Source organism: Zingiber officinale, chromosome 8B (assembly GCF_018446385.1).
Source record: "Zingiber officinale cultivar Zhangliang chromosome 8B, Zo_v1.1, whole genome shotgun sequence".
NCBI lineage: Eukaryota > Viridiplantae > Streptophyta > Magnoliopsida > Zingiberales > Zingiberaceae > Zingiber > Zingiber officinale.
This window is the reverse complement of record NC_056001.1, coordinates 47,441,995-47,463,869: the sequence shown is the minus strand read 5'-3', so window position 1 is coordinate 47,463,869 and position 21,875 is coordinate 47,441,995. Positions and strand designations below refer to the sequence as shown.

Below are 21,875 nucleotides of genomic sequence, written 5' to 3'. Positions count from 1 at the left end.
CTCACAATCACCTAAGTATACCTTGCTTGTGTTTGACAAACTTAGAATGGCGTGAGATGCATAGGGTACAGCCTGGACTCAGGAATGCTTATATTTGTGCATCGATATGAGTCTGGGCGTTAAACACATCATAAATAATAATCAAGTCAAGTCTTCCAGCTCTAGCCAACTCTAACTGGACCAAATGGACTTAATTTGACTAACCATGTGAAAACTACTGCCCTCTAGGCAATCAACAAGTAGCTAAAGGTTAGACAATTGGGAAAAGTGTGTTTCAATTTAAGCATAGTTGTACTTTGAGGTTCTAATCAAATTACCTTACCTGATTATTTTAAGACTCTGATACTTAATCAAATTAAACTCAATAACTTAATTTGACTCATGCTTGGACTAGAAAACAATCTACTCCCTCTGTCCTAAAACTTAATAGTTTTTCCTTAATATCAAATTTTTTTTCAAAATGAGTATTCAGAAATTAATTACAGTTTTCCATGTAACTGAGTATTCAAAAATTTTCAAATCTAGTCACCTTCTTTTATAACATTTTAAAGTTATTTTTTTTAACTTCTAAGCAAAACCTTTTATTGAAAAATCAAGTACTCATATTTTCAAAGTTAGTTAATTTTAAGATTATTTTTAGCTAGATTGTACTCTGAACTTAGCTATTTGGCAAAATATTTTTTCAATACAAATCATTTCGAAGCTGAGTATATAACTAAGTATTTTCAAATTTGGCAAATTCCAAACTCAAAAAGCTAAGTCGTTTTTGCTAAGAAGAAAATTGATCTTTTTCCCTCTTTGAAAATTTTTCTTCAGAAAAATACAAATCTACTTCCAAACTGGTTTATTTTTTGATATATGGCAAAGGGGGAGAGTAGGTAAAGTTAAAGGAAAATTCAAAGTAGAGAGTAGGTAAAGTAAAGTTAAATTCAAGTATTTAATAAAAGGAGGGCTTTTATTAAGGGGGAGTCTAATATTACAAAGTTAAAAGTTTCCAGCTTAACTGTTATTGCATTTGAAGTTCATTTACTTAAGCTTGGTTAACTTTATACAGTTATTACATATGCTGTTTTTCTTAACTTTGAATTACGTGTTGCCATAATCAAAAAGGGGGAGATAAGGATCGAAAAGAATTTAGATATCTCCACAATTGCATGATATTGTCCACTTTGGGTCTAAGCCCTCATGGTTTTGCTCTTGGGCTCTCCCCAAAAGGCCTCATGCCAATGGAGATATCTTTTTCTTATAAACCCATGATCTTTTCCATGTGTTTTCAATATGGGACTATGTTTGCAACCTTGCAACCCCAACAATCCCCCCCTCAAACAAAGGACCATGGGCTTCCCACGTCCGATCCTCGACCCACCAGGTCTTCCTGCCCCTCGGTCTACTCGACCTACTAGGACTTCCTTGCCTAGCCGCAACTAGGACTTCCTGCCCCTCGGTCCACCCGACCTACTAGGACTTCCTTGCCTAGCCGCAACTAGGACTTCCTGCCCCTCGGTCCACCCGACCTACTAGGACTTCCTGCCTGGTGTCTGGTCCTCTTGATCCGAACATAGGAGCCCCCACTTTCTTTGTCCGAGGTCAATATTGTACTCACATGGTTCAATCAGACCATAGCTTTTGTGCACAGTCGGCGGTTAAACCTTCTGGCAGTCCGGACTCTGATACCAATTGTAGGATCGAAAAGAATTTAGATATCTCCATAATTGCATGATATTGTCCACTTTGGGCCTAAGCCCTCATGGTTTTGCTCTTGGGCTCTCCCCAAAAGGCCTCATGCCAATGGATATATCTTTTTCTTATAAACCCATGATCTTTTCCATGTGTTTTCAATATGGGACTATGTTTGCAACCTTGCAACCCCAACACATCCTACTATTAACCTGCCTAAATTATGTATGACATGTGCATAATTAAACTAATACCAAATACACAGAGGCAAAACCCTAGCTCTGATACCAATTGTTGGTTGCTACTCGGAAAATCCAATGGCTCCACTGTACAAAAATTTTGTACGTGATCTGAACCTTTCCTAGCTACCGTGTGTTCTTTTAAGTTAAACTTGTATCTCCTGCGGAACTTAACACGTTTGATTCCAAATTTAACTTATATGTTCTTTTAGGTTTAGATTTGGATCTCCTGCGGAACTTAACACGTTTGATCCAAATCACCTAGGTTATAAATTCAATTAAATATTAGTTTCAAAAATTGGCTTCCAGTGCTGCATGGCGAGGCACTTGGCCTTCTTGGATATGGGAGCAACCACCACCGACTAGACAAAGCCTTTTAAGGAAAGTTAATATTTCATTTCCTTATATAACTCTAGGTTAACCAAAAGGAACAATCAAATCACAAGGAAAAAAGAAAAAGAACACAACATCAAAATTAAATTCGAAAAACAAAAATCGAATGTCTCTTGTATTTGGTATTTATACAAAGAAAAATTAACTAGTATGATGCGAAAATTAAATACTAGTTATACCTCTTCCTTGTATGCTAAAAACCTCGAGATCTTCTGCCGTATCCCTCGCCTCCTCTTAGACGTCGTGTGGGCGACGATCTTCCAAGACGAACACAACCCGGAAAGCTTCTTCTCCTTCTCTAGAATTCGGTCACCACCACCACAAAGGAGCAAAAGAGAGCAAAGGGAAGAGAGGGAGAGGGGTCGGCCACTTGATGATCTCCAACAACACAATATCAATTGTTATATTTTTCAAGGCCTCCCCTTCCCCCCTTTTTATATTAGTTTCCCAACGGAAAATTATGGAAAGAGTTTTATAAAAAATTAGACTCATTCCTATTTCCTTTTAATTTTTTCTTTTTCTTTACTTTTAATTAATCAATCCTAGATTGATTTATTAATTAAACAACTATTTATTGATATTTAATTATTTGACCGGCCCCTTGCTTGGGCACCAAGCAAGGTGGCCGACCACTTATTAAAAGGGAAAGAAAGAAAAATTTTTTTTATAAAATTTAAAAGAAGAAAACTTCTAATAAAATTTTACAACCTCTTTTTTTTCTAATGTGGATATTAAAAGGAAAGTTTTAAAATTTAAAACTAAGTTTTAAAATTTAAAACATCTCTAATAATATTTATTTTTAAAAGAAATTTTTATAAATTTTACAACTCTCTTTTAAAACCTTGTGGCCTAATTTAAATTAGGAAAATTTTATAAATTTTTAAAATCTCTCTTTTTACAAATTGTAAATATCTGAGGAAATTTAAAAATTCAAAAACAACCTTCCTAATTTAAATATTGCGGCCGGCCACCTTGCCCAAGGCAAGGGCCGGCCACTTCTAGAGAATATGTGGCTGGCCATTGCTTGGTCACCAAGCAATGAACCGACCCCTTCTTGGACACCAAGATAGGCTTTTCTTTAGATGGACTTGAGGCTTTATTGAGGCTACAACAGGGACCTAGAGGAGAAATTGGTTTTGGCCTTCCGATGAGCTTGAGTATCCCGTGCTCGCCCCGAACACACAACTCAAGTTCATCGATAATAACTCATTCCACTAGAGAGTTATTACCGCACTACCGCACCAATCCCAAATTACATTATGGGCTCCTTCTTATCATGAGTGTGTTAGTCTCCCTGTGTTTAAGATTACGAATGTCCACTAATTAAGTGAGTTACTAACAACTCATTTAATTAATATCTAGCTCCAAGAGTAGTACCACCCAACTTTATTGTCATGTTGGACTAGGTCCACCTGCAGGGTTTAACATGGCAATCCTTATGAGCTCCTCTTGGGGACATTCTCAACCTAGATAACTAGGACACAGATTCGTTCTATAATCAACAACACATACTATAAGTAATATCATTTCCCAACTTATCGGGCATATTGATTTATCGAGCTAAACCTCACCCTTTGATAAGTCAAAGAAATAAATATTAAATATACATGCTTGTTATTATATTAGGATTAAGAGCACACACTTCCATAATAACTAAGGTCTAGTTCTTTTACTAAGTCAGTACAAAAAGAACTTACCTAAATGATCCTACTCAATACACTTAAAGTGTATCAGTGTAATTTATTAGTCAAGATAAACTAATACTTAATTACACTACGTCTATTCTGATGGTTTGTTCCTTTTCATCTTAGTCGTGAGCAACTGTTTATAATTTATAGAGAACCGACAACATGATTTTCTAAGTGTGACTCCACACTCCATGTTATCTACTATATAAATTAATTGAACAATTACATTTAACAAATAAATGTAAACATTTGACCAATGTGATTCTTTATTTCAAAAATAAATGTGTACAAAAGTTAAACTTTTAAGTATACACTCCAACAGGTACAATAAGGAAAGTCCAAGTGTGATCTTGGCAAATGAGGAAAGTCCAAGAATGAGTCTTGGCAGTGTAAGTCCAAGCATGTAGTCTTGGCAACGTAAGTCCAAGTGTGACTTGGCAATGGATGAAGTCCCGGAGGTGAGGAGCCTCTTCGCAAAGGAAGACCTGACAATATGGATAAGGCCGAAGGAAGCTCCAGAAGACAAGACGTGAATGATGGGGAGACATCTGAGGGACGCAAGACTGATGGAGGAGGCTAGAAGGCTAGGTCTAGGTTGGTCGGGCGAGGATGAGTGCTGAGTGATTGTACTCAGGGCAAAATTCTATGTGTTTTAGGATTTACTATAGCAGTACTGTAGCAGTACTGTTGTGGCACTATAGCAGTACTGCAGCAGTTGACTGGTACACTGTAGCAGTCGACTGGTACACTGTAGCAATCGACTGGTAGCCGAACGTTGGGTAACGGTCGACTTCACTTAAAGGACCAGTCGACTGGTGCATACACCAGTCGACTGGTAGCGGGAAAACAGCTTAGTGTTTTCCTCTCGAGCTTTATTTAATAGAGCTCAAGGTGCTTGGGCATGGTTGACGAAATAGACTTGGTTAAAACCTATTAGAGTCTCCCAAGCCTTGGTGTGATCGTGTGTGCTTGTATTCAAGTGTTTGTGCGAGGTTTCTCCACCGACAAGGAGCTTGAGCTAGCCGGAGGTTTTTCGGGGAGTCATCCACCGACGGATCGGGATCGTCCACCTTACGGATAGCCGTGGAGTAGGAGCTTTATCTCCGAACCACGTTAAATCAACGTGTTAGATTTGCTTTCTCTTGTTAGTATTTGTTTTTGTATTTCCGCTGTGAACTAACATTATAGGAAACAATCGATTTGGGTGAGACGTTATTCACCCCCCCTTTAGTGGGCATCAAGGTCCCAATAATAGTGTGTTGAGAGCTTTGAAGTCTGTCGAGGATTTCTTTTTCATATCAGGAGTCCACTGTTCCGGGTTCAGTGGATTTCCGGAGTTGTCGACCGACACTTTGTAGCCTCTGGTGACTCTAACCACTGGTCGAAGTCGGCCTTCAAGTAGACCTCCATTCGCTTCTTCCAGTAGGGGAAGTCGTCCCCGTTGAATAGAGGGGGACGGACTGTACTGAAGCCTTCGATTTGAGATTTTTTTTACCTTGCACACACAAAAAAAATAAGAAATCCCAAGACTTGGTCTTGGATTAGTAGTGCGGTATTTAAAAAAAATGTATCTAAAACTGAATTGATGTTGCACCAATTCAGCTTAATTACGACGAGAGAATTTCCAAAAAGGTAACGATACTAGTTTGGATTATGACATAAAACTGAAAATAAAAAATATGAAAAGAAATTCCACCCCCTTGTCTGATTGGTGGTTGCACCAAATCAGAGCGGTAACTGCTCTGATACCACTTGTTGGATCGAGAAATTCGCTAGGGGGGTGAATAGAGATTTTAAAAAAATTATTGTATCAAGAGTAAGCAGCGAGAGAGAAAAAGAACAACACTAGCACAATCCGATTTATTTGGTTTGGAGCCTTTGTCGACTACTACTCCAAGACCCGCACTCATCGAGTGCTTTTGTTGGATAATCACTAGCAATTCATAAAAATGTTACAAGTGTAAGTACAGGAACTTTTAAAAGGAATACCAACAACAGAATAAAGGAAAAAGGAATTCTTAGCAGCACGTTGTCGGAGCAGCTTTGCAGTGTCGCAGGAGCACAGCTTAGTAGAGCAAGTGTTGGAAGACATTGTTGTTATTCCTTGAAGCCCTGGAGAAGGCCTCCTTATATAGGAAGCTCCGAGCGCCCGGATCCCTTCCGGGCGCCCGGACTGTGACGTAGCCCAGCCAACCAGTGCGCTCCACGTTGCGACGTCAATTCGGGATAAAACTTGCATTCCAAGCATCCGGATCCCTTTCGGCCGCCCAAACCTCTATTTTCTAGCTATCTGCAAGAAAACGTTAGTCTGAGGCGAAATGTAAATTATACTACCCTACAAAATAAAGTGTTAGCACAGTTATATAAGGAACAAGTAGTACTTAGATTTCGTCTTAACTGAGACCGAAATTTAGTCAAGATCTCAACTTAGAGTTCCGAAATGATTCTAAGTTGGATCAGCGCCTAAGTTCCCTTCCCGGGAACGCGCCCTCATAGTCACTCCCCTCCAGTGAGTTACCTTAACTTACCTGCGAGACATCCGGTCAGCCCTTCGACCCGCCTGGACTTCGAGCCAGCTATTAGGTCAGCCCGTCAACCTTGCTGGATTTCGTGTCAGACATCTGATCAACTCGTCGATCTGTATGGACTTCATGTCAGCTATCCGATCGACCCATCGACCTAGCTGAGCTCAAGTCTACTTGAGGCACTAAGTGGAAAAAAAGTGGAAAAAAAATTTAGGCCTTTTACATTATTTTAAAAAAAATCCTCACTTTTTTTTATTGAGACGTGAGATAAAACAATATGGATTAATTTTTTTAACAAATTAAAATATTATATTTTTTTATAAAATTTAATTTTCTTACTTTTTGAAATACAAAATTATTAATTAAATTTTTATATTCATATTTTGATAATTTAATTGAGAGTATAAATTTTACTGTATTAAACAGAGTATTATTATTAAATATAATAATATACCTCAAGTTTACAATTTATTTAGCTAAAAAAATAAATATATTCAAAATAGTTTAAAAATAAAGAAAGATAAAAATATATTTAATTACTTAAATGAAAGATGAAAGATGAAGAGAATAATCTTTAAAAAAGGAATAAAATTGAGGAAATAAGAACAATGAAATAGGATAAAATAAAAAAAACATACTCTCATTCTCAACTCATGAAGCACAAAAAAATAAATATATAAAAAATACAAGTACAAAATGACAAAGCTCAATATAATCCTTAGAAAATAAAGATCACAATGAGACCAAATCAGCCATTATCATTTATCAAGAACTAAATAAGAGCCTTTTTAGGCATAGAGCAAAAGAAAAAACAAATCGTATTTTTCATCATCTAAATGTTGTAAATGATATAATGATGATAAAGAGAAAATCGAATAATTTATGACAGCAAATATATCTAGGAAGTGAAATGGTAGAACTACCTAATTCATTATTGCTAAAAAATAATAACATCTTTCATTTAAATTAGACACAATATGTATGAATGCATCACATTTAAATTTAATCAAGTAAGGATCGGAGCATAGTAACACCAACCGGATCAGTATGTTAATGTTAGGTGCGGTTTTTTTTCTCCAATCTCAATGAGCAAGAGAAGTATAGAGAGAGGAGTTGGAAAAGGGGAAGAGGGGAAACTAAAAAAAATAACTTTTTTATTTTACATTGTATGGATAAGATAAAAATTTTTTAATTCATGATCAAAGAAGAAAGCATCACCAATGAATGAGAAACTTAATAAAAATAGGCTAGGATTGAGAGATATTTTAGAGGAACATATTAGATTTTATAAAATAATATTTATAATTACAAATAAATTTAATTTATTAAAAAAGAACCCTTTATGACTCTATTCATTAGAATCATAATTAGATCTTTGTGAAATACGAAGTATTATGTAAATATTAATTCATATGGGCCTTATTCTTTTCTATTCTCTTAAAAATATATACATAAAAATATATTTAATATATTAAAAATAATGACTCCAATTTCAATCTTTTATCATATGGGTATATTCTTTTCCATTCTCTTTTTAAAAAACACATACATAAAAATATATTTAATACATAAAAAATAGTGGGACCAATAAAAATTGAACCTCTAGGTATGGGTCATTAAAATCTATACCTAAAGTCGACCCTGAACTTAGCAACCGATCTACTCCAATAAATTGATAGTTTGAGATTATCAGTTTAAACTGTATTAACAAATAAATAAATACTCTACCTTCGATAGATTACGGATAAGTACAACAATTTTCTATTCAAATATTAAAAAGCAATGATGATTATAAAATAAAATGATATGTAAGAGGATATGATATGCTAACATGTGACAAAAGGTGATTCGCTCGTCCCTAGCGTCCCCGTCAACCCGTCTTTAGGTCAACACGGAGGAGGTAAATCACGGGTGGCTACTAGTCATTAGTGTAAATGACCAAGACATGGGGGAGGTTATGCTCGGTCACGCCAAGTTTCGACCGCAAGACCTCAATGTGACAACATTCCATGTTTTAATCATCGCACCGCCTCGAGGGGACGATATGATATGCTAACATGCAAGTAGGTCTATTAAATTAATGATGTAAATTAAATTGATAAAAATGATGATATTTATGATTTTTTTATGAATAAGATGTTAATATGTATAATTTTATGAGAAAAGACTAATTAAATACAACAAATTAAAATTTATTAATTAAATAAGCAAATTCAATTTTAGAAAGAGGAGCTGCATTTATATAGAGATGATGCAAGATTCGTTGATGAGATGTCTTATTCTTCTTTGTTGAATATAAAAGGGACAATTATTTTCTTGCAAACTAAAATGCGAAAGTATAAATAAATCATTTTTGCAAACTAAATTTTAAAAATGATTAAATTAAAAGACTTTGAACTCTTTTATGAACTTGATTCAATAATAAATAAGTAAATAATATTCTAAAATAAAATATAATAATTTAATAAGGATTATAAGTAATTCTTTATTTATTGTCTAAATAGAAAAATAATAATTATCAAATAATAAATAAATAAATTAAATCTCTAATTTATTGTAAATCCATCAATATTGGATCTTTTTTTTTAATATTTTTTTATCTTGAATAAACTAAATTAGAATTTATTTTCAATTTAACTTCTCCAAAATTATGCTTTTTTTATATCACACGTGAAATTGTTCCCGGTGTTATTGCATAAACCCTAGTTCTCGAGCGCCGAACCGGAACTCGTTGTCTCTCGTGATGGGAAAGCGAGGAAGGCGGGACTTCGGCCGTTCCCCTGCCGCGATCCTCCGTCGACGCATCGCTTCCGTCGGCGTCAACGCCGAAGAAGGGGTAGATATTGACTCTGTCGTCGCCAACCTCCGCTCTGCCTATCCTGATTACGCCCGTCTCAAATTCCAAACGTTTACCCGCAATGTACAGAGAACCCTAGAATCTCTCGGCCGCAAGAGCTCCGCCTCCGCCGCACATGAAGATAGCGATGAAGACATGGACGATACCGGAATTGATCCTGCGAGTCCCGGTATTTCTCGCAGGACACCCGGACGTTGTGACCCGGCCGAGAGCCGGCTTCTTCGCGCTGAGTCTGAGCACCTCCGCCGTCGGATGGCTGTGAAGCCAGATTTGGTTGATGAAAATCATAGCGAATACTCCTCCGACGATTCTGTCTTCGACGCCAAGGTAGAGCCGAAGTTTGATCTGATGAAGTCCATGCTTCGGGATGGCTATGGAAAAAAATCCAACTCATCAAAAAAAGATGATCTCAAGTCGTCAAACAAGGAAGAACTGGCTTTGGAAGTGGAGATGGAGAAGCCGACGAAGACGACGAAGGTGCAGAATGCTATTGACGGAAGTGATCCAGGGAGTGGGGCTGAGATCTCTATTGAGAAGGAGAATAGTGGCAGTGGAATAACGGATGCTGTGATGGAACAAAGGCCACTATTTTGTGATCTTGGTGGTATGAGGGATGTCATTGAGATTTTGAAAAGAGATGTGTTATTTCCTCTGCTTCATCCAAAGCTGGTACAAAAGCTGGGAATTTCACGAATGACTGGAATTCTCTTACACGGACCACCTGGTTGTGGGAAGTCAAAACTTGCACAAGCCATAGCTAATGAGACAAAATTGCCATTCTACAAGATCGATGCAACTGAAATTGTATCTGGAGTCTCTGGTTAGATTTCTACCTTTTACCATATTTATTTACTTGCTCTTATTTTATATGTCAAGTTTCAGATATAACTTACATTTAGTTTTTGTTATAAAAGTCAAACTATGGTAGTTAACAGTATGACATTATAGTTAAAAAAAAAACCCTGCTTGAACTGCATAAGCACCATTCAGATGTAAAATAAATCCTATTCTTTTCATTTAAACTAGAACAAATTGACTTAAAATCTTAAGCTACACAATCTAGTAGGTTTTAACTTGTAAGTGTTAATTCAAACTGTCAATTTGCGAGTGATAAATAACTTAGACTTGTATTTTCTTTAATATTTTGATACCAAATATATATACTTTTATATATGCCTCTGTATACTGCACATATGTTATGCAGTGATGGACCACATGACTCTAGCATATGGTTTTGAAACCTTGGTCAACATGTCATGCAAGTATGCGCTCTTCAGATGGCACTGTCAATATTGTGGTTGCTGTTTTGTAGATCTAGGACAAAATTAACCTCATCATTTGTTGTCACAGCTTAAAAATCAGCATTTCTGCAATTAATAGTGATTTTGATTGGCTCCTTCCCTATCATACCTACAACAATCATGGTAGTAATAGCTAAGCTTGACCACTGTCAGTATTTAGACTCGTACTACATGCTAGATATGATTCTAGGTGCTCTGTCAAGTGATGCAGGACCTTGAATTCTAATAATCTGAGTGAATAGATATTTTCAAAGATTCATATATTTATTGAAGCAATTTTTGATATTGCATATGATAATTAATTACCAGAACATTAAGCTATCATACTATATAATCTGAATCAAATACATGGTTGAACATCTTGGAAGCTTTTGATTGCCTTTCTGCTTGATTGCTTGTAATGGGCACATGGTTGAAACATAAGATCTAGAAGAAGATGGCTCTTGGTTTCTTTCTTGTATAGATTCTTGGCCATAGAGTTTATAGAGTTTACAGGATCTTAGATTCTCCATCCTTGAAGCTCTCGTTCTCCTGTTTTAGATTGACAAAATAACAAAGATTTTGTTTGTATTTCCAATTCAATACCAATTCGGAGACTTACTATGCATAATGTGAGCTGCTATGTGTATCACTGATCTCATGCTGACAATACTATGCCCTTTATCTGATTTTGCCTTTCATTCCATTGGGAATCTATGCCATTCTTTAATTTGTTTTATTGAGATTTGGCCCTCTTGCACATTACAACTGTTTCTTCCTAAGAAAGTTAATTATCCTATTCATTGTGTAAGTATTGAGTTTTCTCCCAAGTTCTATAATATCTGATCATCTTGTATAGAAGCAGCTAGTCTCTAGTTAAGAGTCAAGACTAGCAAAAGAACTTTGTATTGCTTAAGGATGGCAAACCCAATGGAACCAATTGAACCTCTAACTATGTTCCTTGTATTGAGTATTGTATAACTTCAATTAAATAGGTGGCCTGATATTTGCTCAACTACATTGTTGAATTAAAGAAGACTAAATTTTCTGAAGTCTTTAATCCAAAAGGAAAAAACATAAAATAATCAAAATCATGCCATTTGGTTTAGGAGGAAGGATGTATGAGGTTTTGGAGGCCAGTCCCATCTTCAGAGATCCATAGTGACGTAATTTATTGATGACAGTCTCGGTTCTAGTAGTAGACAGGAAGGCCAATCTTGAATCTCGAGTAGATCAAACTCTTATTATATTTTTTTCTTCCATAGAGACCTGCTCCTGCAAATATCTCACTTTCTTTAAACACGTTTGACATGGACAGAGTTCTAATTTTCTCTCTTTTAGGTTTTTAGTTCATGCCTTACATTGGTCTTTGTAGCAATGGAGTAAGGAATTTATCAATTAACCAATTGTCGCTCTTATTTACAAACACACAACAACTTTACTGGCACACTTATGAGAGTCAATGTTTCTCCACTTTATATTATTCTTTTGCACTCTTGATAAATTTACATATTATTTCAATGCTGATTTTGATGCCTCACATTGAAATGCTTAATATTTACATTTATATTAGAGTGTCTAATATGAATTGTCTTATATTTGTTTACTGTTTTAGGTGCCTCTGAGGAGAATATACGAGATCTTTTCCGCAAGGCATATCGAACTGCTCCCTCAATAATTCTCATTGAAGAGATAGATGCCATTGCCTCTAAGAGGGACAACCAACAGAAGGGGATGGAGCGTCGGATAGTAATTCAGCTAATGGCTTGTATGGATCAGTCACAAAAATCAGAAACATTTGATGGGAAGTCTGATTATGTTATTGTTATTGGCACTACTAATAATCCTGATGTTCTAGACTCTGCATTGAGAAGATGTGGACGATTTGATCGTGAGATTGCTTTGGGTGTCCCTGATGAAAACGCAAGGCTTGAAATTTTGTTAGTTCTCACTCGTAATCTAAATCTTGAAGGCCAATTCAATCTCTCTGAAATAGCTCGATCCACACCAGGTTTTGTAGGGTCTGATCTGGCTTCATTAGCTAATCAAGCAGGTAACATAGCAATGATGCGTATGGCAGAGAGAAAAAAGTTTCAACTTTTATTAAAGGATAAAAGCAGAGATAATTGGTGGAAAGAACCTCTCGATGATGAAGAAATTGAGAGTGGCAGGATTACAATGTCAGACTTTAAGGTAACTTCGAAAATCATATAATTTTATCATGTTTTATCTTTTTCCTTAATTTTTAGTTTTATTCTTTTTAAACTCATAAAAAATTACCAACTCTGGTTTACTTTATGTGTTGCTCTATTTATTAATAATTCATTTATTTTTGTTGCCTGTTGTTTTGAGCATTCCATATCAGTATATAAAGTGTTTTTTTTTTTTAAAAAAATCTACTTGATAGTCTATAGTTGTGAAAAGTATCTTACATGTTTATCACATGTAATTACAGATTATTACTTGTCAGTGAGTGGTATGTAAAAAAACACTAAATTGACAAGAATCAACTTGTTATTTCAACTATATGTACCCTTATGAAAAGGTTGCCTCCTTTGAATGTGGCTGAATTAAATAATCTTCACATTGATTACAAACTATCTATGAATATCCAGTCAAAATTAGATTAGTCTATGGTGCTTGCAGTTCAATTCAGCTGATCTGGAGATATCTCTGAACTATCTCTGACTTGAACTGCGTAGAACAATTGTGTTTTGAGTAAATGTGGTCAAAAAAGATGTTTTGTACCTATTGGACTGTGAGAAAGATACATAGACATGACCTTTTGTGAAATTTGTATTTATGTAATCTTTTGTCATATTTTATACATTTATGTTATATTATTAAATGAAAAATCCATCTCATAAATGCTAGGAATAATCCCAAACAGTATTTGACATCAAACAAATGATTACATTTATCATATTGCATGTAGCAACAAATAATTTTAAATTATCTGATCAAATAGTACCCATGGATTTACTGGCTTTTTAAATACAATCATATCGAAATTAAATTTGGCAATAAGATTACATAGTCTGTTGATCTTGGTAAATAAAATATAAAAGGAAATAATTTTTCAATAGTTACATATATCAAATATAAAACCCTAAATCTGTTTTTAATATGTATGAAATGACAACTATTACCAAAATATAAGATAAAAATGATTGAAAAATCAAGTATATTATATTAATAAATAATTAGATATGAAACAACAATCAAGTTGAATTTTTTAGGGGTACAACTTAATCTAGTAAATGTAATATTCTTTGTATGCTCATTGTATAACTAGTGAAAAAAAATGATATTATCACCAAGATCAACAAGGATTGTGGTTGCCTACTCAACTAACAACTAATTAAATAATGTCAAATTATGAGGTTGGCTTGAGAAAATATAATTGATTCCTAAACTCACTATTTTTTTTCTAGCTATTGTACTTCATTTCTTATGCCTCCTACAAATGCTTCTAGTCAGTGATCTTGATGCTGATTTTAACTACAACCTATATTCCTATCTGTGTGTATTAAGATCCTTTAGTGGTGTGTATTTGACATATAAAAAGAAGTCTGAAGGATTAAACAAATAATTGCACCGATATACGTATATTAAAAATGGAACCATGTTCACTTTCACTAGAGACTGGAAGTGTAATATGTGGCAAATTATCTTCATTTCAAATTCATCTTGAGTGACTTCATAAATTTTGTTTTGTGATATTTCATGATCGAATTGCATTCCACATTTTGTTATTTTACAATTAGCGCTAATGCTTTCTTGCTCGACTCATTGATTAGTTGAGCAATGATCTAATATTCAATCTAGATTTACTAACTTACTTGAGGGTATTTACAAGATTCGTCCTAGATCAATTTCAATGAGTCGTTGGATTGATAGGTTATGTGTCACCTTATCATTCATAACCTCTTAGAATTTTTATAAAATAACATTTATCACCACTGAATTAAGTGAATATATATAAGAACATAACAGGTATGAGCTATAGATATTAAATAAATTCACCTTTTAGAAGCTTGCTTACCGTCATATTGATTTTGAAATTTATAGAAAATAATATTAGTCTTTTAGGTATTAAATAAATCCACCTTTTTCTTAACCCCTTTTTAGAAGCTTACCTACCATCATGTTGATCTCCGAATTTATTGAAATAATATTATTATTTAAATTAATTATATATAGCATGCATGAGTTTTATATATTAAAGCTTTTAGAAACTTACCTACTAACCTTGTTGATTTTCAAATTTATAGAAAATAATATGATTGTGTCTAAATTAACTGAATATGTATAAGAATATAACATGTCTTAGCTTTAGCTATTAAATCTTTTAGAAGTCTACCTAATCATAGATCATAAAAAAATTTACCTTGTGTATTATTTTATAGGATTATTGACAACTTTGCTTATAGATAAGATTGCACAATCTCACAGTATAGAATGTTGAATGTGTTCCTTGTTTCTAGGTCTATGAGACTATGGTTGTAGTGCATTAGGAGGATGTCATTGTAGTGAAAAATTTTCTATGCACACCTTATTTATTTATATAAGTTTCTAAAATATAATATATTTCATTTTCATGGATGAAAAACTAACATGCCAACAACCTTTTTAATGTACTTACACCATCGACATGTCATGAATGGATGCTTGTTTGCTTGCCTGCGAGAGAAGAAATGCTATTGGGTCAAGTTTGTGTGAATCACCGTTTGTCTCCCATCTAGGTTGTTGAAGAACCATATGCCCACCTAGGGATGGTCCTTAATTAAAACACAATGCAAAAACTTTAGAACTAAGATTAAGTAATTGTGTACAGGTATAACAATGAGTATTCAGAACAAAAATACAATTAGCAAAATAAGTAAAGCAATTAACCCACCATCTATTATTTAACATTATTGGAATTCAATACAAAATCAAGTATTATGCAAGAGATAATCTGCTCTTGTTGTACTTTATGCTTTTTTTAAAAGTTTTTGTTCAACGGGAGTACCATTGCTTAATGATGATGGTATTTAAATAGTTGATAGATGTATAATACTCTGGTTCTTTTATGTTTCTATTTTTTTAAATTATTTGATTTATTTTTCTGGCCACTAAATAATTGTTTGAATTGTCCTGCAATTTTCAGTATGAGATTAGTAAATTTAATCTTGGCATTGTGCAAAAAATCTAATCTTTGCAGTGTTGCAATACATTCAAGCTCATTCTTTGCAATGTTGACCTTTGAAATGCCTTTTGCAGGAAGCATTGAAGTTGGTTCAACCTTCTTCCATGAGAGAAGGATTTTCCCCAATACCCAACATTACATGGGACGATGTTGGTGGCCTTACTTCATTAAAAAACAAATTTGAGGATTTTATAATTAAACGTATAAAATACCCTGCGGTTTATGAGGTAAACATCCCCTCCCTCTTCAACTTCTCTTATTGTATTATGTTTTTACCTATTCATGATTTTCTCATATGCTTTTAGGAATTTGGAGTTAATTTGGAGGATGGAATTTTATTGTATGGGCCTCCAGGTTGTGGTAAAACATTAGTTGCCAAGGCTGTAGCAAATGCAGCAGGAGCCAATTTTATTCACATACAGGTTAGTCATACTTTTGAGTAAATGCCCCTTGATTTAGATGTTTTAATGAAAGTTTGGTTCCTTTTATTCCTTGATGCTAGGGTCCTCAATTGCTTAACAAATATGTTGGTGAAAGTGAGTTGGCAATAAGAACATTATTTCGTCGTGCTCGGATGTGTTCTCCCTGTATAGTTTTCTTTGATGAGGTAAATGAGAACAAATTATTTATTTATAAAAATAGAAACTTCTCACGATTATGTGATCTGAATTTTGTGGTGTTTTGTTCAATTGATTGCTTTTTATCAAACTTTTTACTGAATTATTTCTATAAAGCCTGTGTGTGGGACCCCCCTTAAAAAGTCTTGACCATGTTTTCTTGACTTTCTGCCCTACCAAGAACATTTTTAGTTACTAGTCCTAGTAATAAAGACCAAGTTATTGCAATCCAACCAGAGTATTGTTTGAAATGGATTTTAGTCTTTTACTCTTCATTTATTAGGTAGCATAATTTACTTAATTTGCAAAACATTGTCTTGGTGTAGTATTTTACTTGTAGTTTTCATAAAATTTTGATGCAATAAGAAAACTTCTCTTGAATCCAATCATTATCTTATTCCTTATGGAGAAAACACTTTTATTCCATCTAAACAAAACAAACCTTTTCACTAGCTCTCAATTGCTAGTCATTTTGTCTTGCCATTTGAATCCTGCCCATGACTATTATTCAAGTGTCCGAATCTTTGAGCTCGGTAACTCAGTCTCCATCAGCAAAATTTCCAGGCAGATTTTTTACTTGCTATCACATTATTTCTAGAATTATGATGTATTTACACTAAAACTGTCTTGTTTCAATAGGTGGATGCTTTGGCATGCAAGCGTGGGGGAGAGGGTGCATGGGTTGTCGAACGACAATTAATCCAGGTTTGAGTGCTAAATCCTTTTAGTAGTTAAAATAGTCATCTTGTTAATACTTTTTATTTTCTTCTCTCTCAATTACCCTGCCAATCATACAGCTACTTGTTGAGCTAGATGGCGCTGAAGAACGAAAAGGTGTATTTGTCATTGCAGCGACAAACAGGTTTGCTTGTTCTATCCTTTCTGCATTTATAAATTTTTGATGGAGATCTATGTAGTAAGACGACAACTTTTTCAGACCTGATGTTGTGGATCCTGCTCTACTAAGACCAGGAAGGTTAGGTAATGTCATATATGTTCCATTGCCCAATTCCGACGAACGACTACTAATACTGAAGGCACTTGCTCGAAAGAAGCCTATTTTAGAAGATGTAGATTTGGTTGCTCTTGCAGAACAATGTTTAAATTTCAATGGTGCTGATCTAGCTTCTTTGGTATTTTTCGTCTCTTTCCCACTCAGTTTTGGTTTTTTGCTTGTTATGCTGCTGCCATTATTTGCTGGATGCACTTGCAATTTTGAAGGAAAAGCTGATTACTTCTTAACAAAGCCATATATTACTAACTTATCCTATTAAGTTTTGAATCACTGTATTCTTTCAGGGGAATGTGCAGACTGGTTCATTTTGATGATTAGGACTGCTAGTACATGCATCAATGCACAAATTTTAACCCTCACATAATTTTAAATTCTTTTCTTTGCATCTGGCTTATCGATAAATTTGTTTGTATTAATACCAAATGGTGCTACTCATCAATGTTGAATAAGTAAATTAACTAAGTTATTATCTTTAACCTGCTTGCATATGATTAAGAGTACTTTTTTGCATATTTGAATGAATAGAATGCATACGGGAAATAGAATGGACATGGATTTATGTAGTGTTTGTTTTCTTTCTCATGAATTTTTCATGATTTTCGTAAACATAAGTGTAGGATATGTAGAGTGCCACTCTGCTGCATCACCATAGCCATGCTTCTGCTATTCCACCACCATTCATTTTTCTTGTTTTTTTTCTATGTCCATATTAAGACTCAAATTGTTGTCTTGAGTTTGCATCACCCTTATCAGAGTCTCTTTATCAGGCTGAGTTTCATCCCACTCTATCAGGCTGGCAATATGTGGATTTGTTATGGATATACCCTCATCTCTTTAAACAGAAACTCATTAGAATTTGGATTTGTTTACCTTATAAGTTAGAAACCGTCAAAGATTTTAGCAAGTTTTTTTTCTTGCAAATGCATTTGGGAAAGGTTTACTAAAAACTTTATGAAGGTAGCCTTATGTATATCTTCAACATCTTTTTACTGTAGGAACTTGCTCAATTACACTTCAACCTTATTTGTATTCTTATTAACCAGATGAATGGAGCTGCCTCGGCTGCCACTGGAGAGAAGCTGGATTGCATAGACCGGGGTATTAATATTACAAAACCCGCCATGATCAAGATGTCACACTTTGAGCACGTGCTACAGACAATCAAGCCATCTGTCTCTATGCAGGTAACTTTAGAATTTTGCCATTAAGTAATCCAAATAATTTCCTTTTCAAGTTTGGTGGAAGTCCAGCACTTTGGACTATTTATTCTTAGTTTATAGGGCATGTAGCAAGCTCTCAGTATGATGTTTGCCCACTGCAAGGCCTCAGTTATTCTGATTTTCATTTTATTGTTGTTACTTTTTGTATATCTTCAACAGCATTATTTCATTGTCAACATGCAACTAGCAGTATTGAATTTTTTGAAAACTCATGTGAACTTACATTAGTTTCATGAACATGCTTGTTATTTTGCCTTGAAATGTTTAATGAATATATGTTTTCTAAAAACCGCATGTTAAATAGAGGGCAACTTGCCCATGAATATATGAATTCATTACCTATGGAGACTTTTTAACTATACTAATTAACTTCTATTAAGCTGCAAGGTATAGATTTCATAGCAGCACAAAACTTTTAGAATGAGTGGCCAGTCAATCAACCTTTTCAAACAATCCATGTTTAAATTTTGTGCGATAATAAATATTATCACATCACCAGTCAAGTGCATGTCGAGCAACTTGAAGCCTGTAGCTTCTGTTTTTGTTTCCTCCATTCATTTTAGCCACACAGGTCTTCAAACATTGTTGCTATTTATTTTCCCCTTTGCATCACTATGCCTTAGGTTGATGTTTCTACATGACCAAGTTTATACTTTTTGATGGATCAGGAAAGGATATATTATGAGCAGTTATCGAAAAACTTCAAAGTTAACTGACGACCCTCGTCCAATCAATTCATAAAGAGGTATAGCTTCTTCACTATAAAGATGAAAAAGAATATTTCTATGGAACTTGGAGTGATATACTGATGTTGCATATCGGCTATCTATGTTTTGATTACTATCGAAAGGATAATTATTAGTTTGAAAAGGGAAAATTATTCCTTTTCGTCTGGGAAATTTGTCGGAAAGCTGTAGTCACATTTATCACCAGTTATGAATTTTAAGAATAAGTGGGCATTGCTTCATGAAACGATTGTTTTTGTTTGATTTGTAAAAATTATTTTTATTGCTTATCATCGTCACCAACAAAGAAAATTATTGAAACCTTAATTTAAAAAATTAATATAAAGCGGTTCTTAAAAATTAGTTTTAAAATGTTTTTTATTTTAAATTTGTCTCCAACTATTTGTGTCTTAATATATCACTTATTTTTGTGGGTTGAAGAAATAAAGATCAAAATTCCAATTTACTTCTAAATTAATCGGACCAAGCCTGATAAAAAAATTATATTTATGATTAAAATATAATAGAAATTTTTAACAATTTTTTATTAATATAATTACATCTCTCCTATATTATATTTTTGGCAAAAAAAAAATAGTCCTGTATTATGTGTATTAGTCTTTTTTTTTTTAAAAAAAAACATATATTAGCATCACATGTACTCCTGTTCTTTGTTTTTGACACTCTACATTAAAAAATTATATATTTTTTACTATTTAATAAAATATATTACAGGAGGCTCTATTATTATTTTTAATAAAACTCATTATCAAAAGTAAAAAATTATATTCAAGTACTATGAATACATTAATGAAATATAATAATGCTCATATATTAAAATAGAACTTTGTTTATTGAGCAGTGTAGACAGTCAAAAATCATATCAAATCACATTTTTTTAAAAAATAAAAATAAAGTAGCACCTCTTGTAGCATATTTTATCAAAAGGATAAAAAAGAATCCTGAACCAAAATTACTTGTGCATGCTAGTTGGAACTTCCAATGTGTATCAATGCTCTAAGAGCATGATTATCCTAAAGTAGCCAGCCCTACAGATATAACATGTTGAGAGGTCAAACTTCTAAGATTGACTAGGCGTAAATCTCTACATTATGTATAACTTATTCTCATCCATTTGCCTCTTCAATTATCATAATTTATCTCTTCCACGAGGACGCTAGGGTGAGCACTTCATCTGTTACCATATGATTGCCCTAAAGTGAATCTAGGAACTTCAAAAGAGTTTAAAGTGTGATAAGCACTCTAGGTTAAATTAGCACAAAGTATTCAATCTTTTGAGTAGACTAATAGACTCTAAAACAATTTTCCATCTATCATTATAGTAAATCTAGAAGTGCGCAACGAGCAGTCCAGTAATTCAACATCCCATATTTTTTATCCCATTAGAGGAAAATAATCTACAATGCGTTAAAGTTGAAAATTGAACCGTGAATATTTGAGAGATTGTATGGACAGGCTACATCATAGTGCAAGAGATATTGAAGTAATCACTTTAGTGATGTAAAAATATGATAATACTCATCCAAACACCTCTCTACTATTTACCCCAAGGTCTTATAAAAAAAGATAAATCACGATACTAAGGTGACGTTTGGTTCTCTCATAGGAATTAGAATGGGAATGTGTATCATAGTATAGTGGAATGGGAATGTATATAAGCTTAGGTATCATTCTTAAAACTAATGTTTGATTAGTTGAATATTTTCAATCGGAATGAACCTAAATTTCTTTTTTTACCCTTAGAGGAAAATAAGAGAAAAAATTAGATAGAAAAGAAAGTTGAATGTGAGAGAAACATATTGTTGGGGCAATTTCCCTAGGTCAAGTTTGACTAAGCTTGAGTTGAGTCAAGCTTGAGTCAGAGTTTGAGTTTTGATGTTTGACAATATAAGGAGATTGCTGAAGCAATCGTCCGGTTATGGAGATGGTCAAAGGGTTGACTAGGATGATGAGAATACAAGTCAAGTAGGTCAAGGGTGACAGGAGACTTGACTAGGAAAGTCCTCACTGGAGGGTAGGCGTATGGAAGTCCTAACTGGAGTTTAGACAGTGATAGAAGTCCTAACTGGAGGTTAGGCAAATTGGAAAGTCTAATTGTGATCTTGGCAAAGGAGAAAGTCCTGGTGAGGATCCAGACATTTGGGAAGTCCTGGTGAGGAGCGGGGCAATTGAAAGTCCAAGTGTGATCTTGGCAAAGGAGAAAGTCCTGGTGAGGAGCCAGGCAACTGTAAGTCCAAGTGTGATTTTAGCAAGGGTTGTAAGTCCAAGCATGTGGTCTTGGCAAAGTAAGTCCTAGTGTGACTTGGCAAGGAGAACTCGATAACTAGGATGAGGTTGAAGGAAGCTCTTGAAGGCAAGGCGTGAAGGATGGGAGATATCCGAGGGACGCAAGGCTGATGGAGGAGGCTAGAAAGCCAGTTAGTTTGA

The 21,875-nt window shown here is 34.3% G+C and overlaps 1 protein-coding gene across 1 annotated transcript; it reads left to right on the top strand.

The window, feature by feature from the left end:
* Positions 1-9,207: 9,207 nt before the first annotated feature.
* LOC122015093 (cell division control protein 48 homolog C-like) lies at positions 9,208-19,669 on the top strand. Its single transcript, XM_042571776.1, has 10 exons — positions 9,208-10,199; positions 12,275-12,852; positions 15,925-16,077; positions 16,156-16,272; positions 16,353-16,457; positions 17,107-17,172; positions 17,265-17,329; positions 17,405-17,600; positions 18,526-18,666; positions 19,371-19,669. Exons 1-10 carry the CDS (start codon positions 9,266-9,268, stop codon positions 19,416-19,418), a joined length of 2,403 nt encoding a protein of 800 aa, XP_042427710.1. The 5' UTR covers positions 9,208-9,265; the 3' UTR covers positions 19,419-19,669.
* Positions 19,670-21,875: the final 2,206 nt, after the last annotated feature.